This window comes from Erpetoichthys calabaricus, chromosome 12, assembly GCF_900747795.2.
Source record: "Erpetoichthys calabaricus chromosome 12, fErpCal1.3, whole genome shotgun sequence".
NCBI classification, from domain to species: domain Eukaryota; kingdom Metazoa; phylum Chordata; class Cladistia; order Polypteriformes; family Polypteridae; genus Erpetoichthys; species Erpetoichthys calabaricus.
In genome coordinates, this window is record NC_041405.2 from 106,366,831 (window position 1) to 106,375,093 (window position 8,263).

Here is an 8,263-nt window from a genome sequence, read left to right on the forward strand (position 1 = left end):
TGCACTGTATAATGTGCATTTTTTGCCAGATGGTATGGATTAAGCCACTTCACGTTGTACTTACAATAAGCTTCTACACACTGGCAGGAGAAATGACTATCCAAGATCTGGTTGCCCTCAAGTAACCACATAAGAGTAGGTCAGACACATCAAACTATTAATCACTTCAGATCGGCAACCTTCAGATCGGTAGGAGGACAGCAATGTACAGGCTCCATGATCCTGGCCTTGAAGCAAAGTGATCTGTCAGAGGCTCACAACTGCTGTGATGGATTAATGGTGCACAAGTGCTGGCTTTGCCTGTCTGCCCTCTTAACCCTAACTCCACAGTAAAGGAATGGATTGCCAGAAAATTATTGAATGCCAGATAACACAACATTCAGAGACTCTAGCCTCTGCCTGCCAGTGCTCACCAGTTTCATGAATTTATTCTATAGGAATGGTATAACATCAAACATCTGCAGATTCAGAGACTCACTGGCTCTGTGATGTTGCAAGAAATGGACATACAACATACAGAGGAACTACAAGGCAGCCGCTACTAATGTTCAGTTATTGTTTTCCTTTTTTTTTTTTCCCAAAAAAAAAAAAAAAAAAACTGTACTATTTGGTATATACATACATACAAAATGTATACTCTTAAGTAAAATGACAATTTCCCCAATGTGCTAAATTTAAACATTAAACAAAGGTAATGGCTTAACGGTTTAAAAACTAGCTAACTAAATGCAGGGTAAACTTTGTGTTTACATTATTACACTTGCAATTCTTGGTCACAAATCCAGACAGCCAATAGTCATGTACAGAAAAAAAGTCTCAGGAGAGAATTTAGCCACCGAGTCACAAAATCAAAAGCCACACAATTCAGATGACAATACCAAAATAACTTTTGTCACGTATTTCTGTTCCTTATGCTTCTGGACTAACTTTTTAATCAAGAGTCAGACGTATGCCCTTAAACAAGTAGAAATAAGCTAATGCAGGGTAATAAGCTAATACATTTTCTGGTATTGTGATGGACTGGTGCCCTGCCCGAACTTTGTTCCTGCCTTATGCCCTCTGCTAGCTGGCATAGGCTCCAGCACCCACCACAACCCTCTTCAGGACTCAGCAGGTTAGAAAATTACATTTTATTGCTTCTTCAAAAAAAATATTACAAGCACATATGTTGTTACAAGACTCCCTTTATAAGCTAATAAGAAAATTAAGTCAGATTAAAGCTAAACATAATTTATTATCTGATACTGCATCTTTAATTTAAATCAGTAGCTTTAGGATTACTATAAGCAAATATAAATCCAGTTTCAAAATCTGTTTATATAATGAGTAATCAAACAATGGATAATATTACTTTTGCTACTCTTGCAGCTTTGAAACAGCTTTAAAGTTGCATTCTAACAAGAACTAAAGACTAAGGATGTAACTTGAATTGAAATTTTCCAACAGCATTAAAATTAACCAGAAAAAGACTAATGGATTTTTTTCATAAAGCATTTCAAATTATATGTAATCGAAGGGTGTTTTTTTTTTTTTTTTTTTTTAATGCCAGCTATGCTTTATTGCAAAGTAACCCCAATGCTGGTTTAAATATGGTCACCTAACACAAGACAGTATTAATCTGCCTAGAAGAAAAGGCTTTTAAATTGCTAATTATTATAAGATATCATAATTTAACAAAAACAAAGTCAAACTAAAAGATTCAAGCAATTAATTTCACTCAAATGTTGAGTTTCATTTGCCCAGACACTGCCAATCTAGTTTGCTTTTATTAACTAGATTACGTAATACAGAACTGATAGTTCTTCAGTAGGCGTTGATGAAATATCAACCCCTCCAAAAAATGTTAATGCTTAAACCAAAGGCTCTGCAATAAAAATATTATTTTAAAGCAGGCTTTAGACTAAAGTTACAGGCTTTAGACTAAAGGCTTTAAATACACACATAAACACACACTTTCTAGTACCAAAACAATTTGGTAAAAAGAAAGAATTCTAAAGTGGAAAAATCACAAAGTAAGGAAACCTTTCCTGAGGCAAATAACATCCTTCAAGTCAGAGGTTACTTCCTAACCTTTAATGATAACAGATTTTACCTAAACGTCTGCAACACATCCCGACAGTCTTGAAAGTCTTGTCTGAACCACATGAATGAAAAAAAAAAAAAACTCTACTGTCTGGCTCAAAAAGCAACATGCTTCATTGATCTATGCTGTGTCCCCGGAGCAGGAAGAGACAACATCACAGAGTGACCAATCTGCATAATTAGAAAAAAAGAGACCAGAAGCTTTCTGGCAACAAAAGAGAAGCTGTCAGCTCTGCTGCCTGCACTACATCCGTCTGACCCTGGGCATAGGGCATGTTCACTCATGCAAAAATTGACCCACCACTAAGAAACAAAAGACACATGCAAAAAAAAAACAAAAAAAACACGTCTGCTGCTGTGTACCTAGAAGTCTCTGTCCCCTCTATTATACTTCACAGATTTTATAGATCAAGGCAGTATTTTTGCTCAAGGCCCATTTTACAGTAGACAAAATTCAAAAAAGTCTTTAATATCCAGCAGGACCTAGAGCTTTGTACCTGAAAGCACACTACAGTACACTGAAGTAGTGTTTTGCCTTTGCTACTATCCAATTACAGAATTTTCTTTTACTCTATATATTCCATAATAATAAACCAAATGCAATAAATAGAATACAGTTTTTCCAATTGCATCACAGCTACCTCACAGCTTCTGAAGACTTGGGTTATAATCTTTGTCTGGCCACCATCTTTTTGGCTTCTGCTATATCTCCCCCTGTCTATGCATATTTGTTTCCCCTCATACAATGTGTAACTTATCCTCACTGGCCATTCTAAATTGGCCTGGTATGAGAGTGGGTGAGTTTGTGTATGTACACTGCCATAGACTAGCACCATATCCAGGGCTGTCTGCTGCCATCTGCCAGGAGATATGTGGGCAAGAAAAATCAATGGAAAGGTGGGCGGATTTTTTTTTTTTTTTTTTAACATTTCTCTTTGACGCATTATTTGGACTCAAGCCTGATTTCAGCTGATAAGCCTACTGTGTAGTATGCGCACTATTTATTTTCTCTGTGCTTCTCCTATACCTTTCCCACGATGTAAAAAATGTGCAAATGATTTAGTGTCTAATCTAAATTAGCCTGTTATTTATGTGACACATTGGTATCCAGTTCGATAAAAGGTCCTGATTTGTGCTCTATGCTACAAGAGTCTCTTTGGTTCCCAACATCTCTATTCTGGCTCAGAAAACATGATGAATCTACATTAACTTTTGAAATATTTGACTATATATGCCTATAGGCCTACTATTACACTAAAAATAACTAAGAATAATGTTCATTTATTAACCTCAGCAATTGAATTCTTTCTATCACAAAACTAAAATTATTTTTTTAGCCAGAGTGGTAACAATTTTAATTGTTTGAGGATATTCCATCATTTTGTCTTAACTGTCTTTATAAAGATGAACTAAAAAAATGCATGAATGTTTCCCAGATAAACATTATTTAAAATAAAGAAATACGAATATCCTCCTAAAGCATAGCAACGTGGTGCAGTGGTATATACTGCTGCCTCACTGGAAGAGCATGTTTAAGTCCCAGACTGGACAAAGTCTATGGATATCTTTATATTATCCACATACAATATCTGTGTGGAATAAAATCTAAAACAAGAGTATTTTAAGTAGACTGGCTACTTTGAATTGGCACAGTCTGAGCAAACAATCCCTACAACAGACCGCCACTCTGACCAGGATTATCCCTTTCATTGGCAACTATAACTCACTGTGACCCTGAATTGAAAAAAGTGGGTTCAAGAAATGGATTGCTTTCCCCAATAACACCACCCAGTTTTAGATGATGTTCAGGTGCAGATGAAACGCTAATATTATTTAGAGTTTTGATTTTCACTGCTACATCAAAGTCTTCTGATGTTGATTTATGTTGATTTCAGCTAACAAGGATTTTTATTTCAAACATCGCACCCTGCTTTAAATGTTGTTCAAGTTCTGATGTAACACTAACACTACTCTGGGTATCTGATTTTTAACTCCCACACCTAAGCTTTCTGATGTTTATCAATACAGCACATATAATGTTTAATTGCGTGCTAAGGACTTAATTTGTATACACACTAAAGGCAAATTATAAAAAAAAATTATAAAAAAAAGATGTATTTCATTCTAGACTGAGAAAAGCTACTTAAGAGGAGCTTAATGTGGATGTATGCACGAAAGGTCGCCGCACTCTAGGATTGGATCCTCCCTTAAGCCCAGCGCTGCCGGTGTAGGCTCCAGGTCCTCTGAACTCGTGAATGATACGATGATTTTGTAATTTGTTTAATGGAGTCTAAAACTATTCTTGTGTAAAAAGTCATTTTACAGTTATGCAGCTTTCTGTGTCCTATGCACGCGGTAAATCATTTGACAGAAAGACATCGACAACTAGACTGAACTTTTATAATGCCAAACCTTTTTCTGAATTTCGAGTTTAAGTAAGACGCAAATGATTAAAACATCTTACACGCTTTAAATGTCCGACTGCAAAAATCCTAAAACTACGGTAATTTCTGTGTGATGTTACTCATGATGTTTAAAGGACGCCTTTGAACTGGTTAGCTGAAGGATCCCTGGCATTATTCTTCAAACTCCCTACATACGCAGTTGGCTCCTCGGGACGGTGATGTGCGCTGTATCGCAGCGCTAGCTTGGTTGGTTATACGTGGGTGACAAATTGTATTTTGCTTGCTTCCTGCCTTCCTAAACCAGTCTCAGCCAATGGCGGGGGGGCAACCAAAGTCAAGTGAGATCTCCGGAACACTGACACTACACTTTACAAAAGGATCGCCACAATGAAAAGATTTCCTTCCCGGTTGTGACGCTTCTCTTTACTATAATAAAGCACCGCGTACACGCGTGTCTCAGTCTGGGATCAATCACGTATAAATAGAACGAGGGAGGAAGGGATACAGTATGCAACAATAGAAGAGGCAGGTAGCTACTGCCACGCGAGCGAGCTATCCGGAAGGAACTCTGTAAGGAATGCAAGTACCAACACTGGAAACACAGAAAAGGAAACCCCGCCGGGTGCAATACATACCACACGTCCAGCAATGCGCACCTCCATTTTGTGCAAAAGGCATCCTAGTTTGTCAAATGACAGCGTGGGTTCGTGCAGAGCATGTCCAGCTGCTTTGCCCCTTCTCGATCCTGCCCGGGTGCCGAGGCGGCGCGGGGAGGGAGGCGTTGGCCTCGCAAAACTCTCGGAGTCGCTTCTTATTACCGCTCAGCCGAACCGGAGCTGTTGGCTCCCTGTGAATATGGCCGCCGCTATACCTGGACAGCATGGAAACCGAGCGAGCAGAGACTGACGTCGGACTGACGCCATTGGGTCGAGGATTTCCCCATCCCGAGCAACCGAACGGGAAAAAAGGAAACAACGTGACAGCCGGCGAGTGTAAAAATAGAGCCGGCGGCGCGCGCCCGCGAATACTTGGAGAACTAACGAGACGCGGGGACGCGATGACGTTATAAACGAGAACGAGCATTGCGAAAGGGCGGCTTTGTCTGCGCGTACCTTCACAATCTCTTTTTGTGTTGCACTACCATTATGTTGTTTTTTTTTTGTAAACAAATTCTCACCCTTGAGCATCCTCTGTCTCGTTCAGTTATTAGTAGCATACGTCAGGTGAATCGATGGGATGAAAATGATGTTTCCATCATAAAATACCAGTTTTCCATTGGCTTCTCCCTAGAATTAAAACAAGTGCATATTACATTTCAGAGCATTCAGCATAAAGATGTATTATTCCTCCATTCATTATCATGCTAAGATATGGTGTATGACAAGCCATCATCAATCTGGATAGCACAGGGATCAGTCAAGTACTAATACCTAACAGTGCGTCAGTCAGTCGAAGGGCACAGACCCACACTTATTCCTGCTGATTCCATTTATAGTTGCCAGTTAGTTTAAGATACATGTCCTTGGGAGGTGAGTAAATGTTACGATTTTTTTCTTAATCTGCAGTATGCAGTAGTACTGTTTTCAGTCTAATTGCTTAACTCGTTGAGCAGTTTCTTCCTTATCCCTGCGTAATAAGCTGTCTAAAAGCAGAAATAATGAGGTAGAAACCAAAAATTCATCTTGTTGTATATACCAGTGTAGGCATGTTTTTATGACATACCATTTTTTTCTGAAACACCTTTATCCATTATTATTTTTGTATTATTATCTCAGTTTTCTTTGAAAATAAATTAACAGGTAATATCAATTGTAGTTCACTTCCACACTGGAGCTGGTTGTACCAGAATATTTGCTAGAATTCTGATTTAGTAATCCTACATTTGAATTCCATGCCCAGTCACTGCCTGTGTGGAGTGGTGAAATTTGCACTTACACCCCATGTCATTGTCTGCATGTCTTTCTTTTCCCCCTTCTTTTTCCACCGACATCCCCAGAATTTAATGTAATAAAATGTATAATGGGTAATAGATGATTCTAAATGAATAAATAGGCACTCCAGTGGACTTGCACTCCGATATGTAAGTGTGGGTGTAGGAATGCCCTACAATGGGCTGGCACCACATCTAGAGCTGGTTCCTTCCTTGAACCCAATGCTGCCATGATAGGTTTCTGCCCTCAGAATCAAAACTTCATAAGAAGGATTTGAGAATGTTGAATTTGCAGACTTTGAAGAAGTAATATGATGGACTAGGTAGACCAGAGTAATGCTCACGTAGAATTCCGTGGTTCTGTCATCATTTTAGATGGCCCAGCATAGAGCTACTGTATTTTATGGCAGTATGCCCAGGACGAGGTGCTTGGCCAGTTGAGCTAGGTTTCTAGGACTGTGATGGTGCCTGACTTTGTCTTTTGACTTTATCTGTTAATAGCCGAAGTACCTGTTGTTGCCTGGGTGTATTTGTAGAATCAGTTAAGGAATGAAAGAAAAGGTTTGTTTTTTTTAAATGATGATCCTATCCATCATACAAACTGCCTGTCTATCAATGAGTCATTAGTTTGTTCTTTTTTTGATCTGACTGGATTCCAGAATTGCAGTAACGTTTTGCAGAGTTGTACCCATGAACATTGTCATGTCTGGCTTGTCCTCTTCGTTAGTTGGACAGTTCATAGCACTTAAATTATAAAGAAAAGCTGACCAAACAGGAGTTAAAAAACAACCTTTTGATTCTCCTTTGTGTTACACTGTACAGTAATCCCTTCTCCATTGCGGGGGTTGTGTTCCAGAGCCACCCGCGAAATAAGAAAATCCGCGAAGTAGAAACCATATGTTTATATGGTTATTTTTATATTGTCATGCTTGGGTCACAGATTTGCGCAGAAACACAGGAGGTTGTAGAGAGACAGGAACGTTATTCAAACACTGCAAACAAACATTTGTCTCTTTTTCAAAAGTTTAAACTGTGCTCCATGACAAGACAGAGATGACAGTTCCGTCTCACAATTAAAAGAATGCAAACATATCTTCCTCTTCAAAGGAGTGCCCGTCAGGAGCATATAAAGTCACAGAGACAGAGAAAAGCAAACAAATCAATAGGGCTGTTTGGCTTTTAAGTATGCGAAGCACCACGGCACAAAGCTGTTGAAGGCGGCAGCTCACACCCCGTCCGTCAGGAGCAGAGAGAGAGAGAGAGAGACAGAGTTTGTTTTTCAATCAAAAATCAATACGTGCCCTTCGAGCTTTTAAGTATGCGAAGCACCGTGCAGCATGTCGCTTCAGGAAGCAGCTGCACAGAAGGTAGCAACGTGAAGATAATCTTTCAGCATTTTTAGACGAGCGTCCGTATAGTCTAGGTGTGCGAACAGCCCCCCTGCTCAATCCCCCTACGTCAGGATCAGAGAAAGTCAGCGCAAGAGAGAGAGAGAGAGAAAAGTAAGTTGGGTAGCTTCTCAGCCATCTGCCAATAGCGTCCCTTGTATGAAATCAACTGGGCAAACCAACTGAGGAAGCATGTACCAGAAATTAAAAGACCCATTGTCCGCAGAAATCCGCGAACCAGCAAAAAACCCGCGATATATATTTAAATATGCTTACATATAAAATCCGCGATGGAGTGAAGCTGCAAAAGGCGAAGCGCGATATAGCGAGGGATTACTGTATATCCACTCTTCGATTAAGGCATAATCAAGCATCCCCTGCAAAAGCGCCTGATACTCCTTTTAATATTACAGTACACAGAAATAGCACATGGTGTTGCCTGGGAAAGTAATATTAAT

The 8,263-nt window shown here is 39.4% G+C and overlaps 1 protein-coding gene across 2 annotated transcripts in view; it reads right to left on the reverse strand.

The window, feature by feature from the left end:
- rps6kal (ribosomal protein S6 kinase a, like) overlaps positions 1–5,602 on the reverse strand; it is a 182,796-nt gene extending 177,194 nt beyond the window's left edge. The window contains exon 1 of one of the 2 annotated variants that reach the window (XM_028815955.2): positions 5,123–5,602. In XM_028815955.2, the coding sequence (XP_028671788.1) occupies positions 5,123–5,149 (27 nt within the window). In that variant the 5' untranslated portion in view covers positions 5,150–5,602. The remainder of the gene's footprint in view (positions 1–5,122) is intronic. The other variant, XM_028815954.2, reaches the window with a different exon arrangement.
- Positions 5,603–8,263: the final 2,661 nt, after the last annotated feature.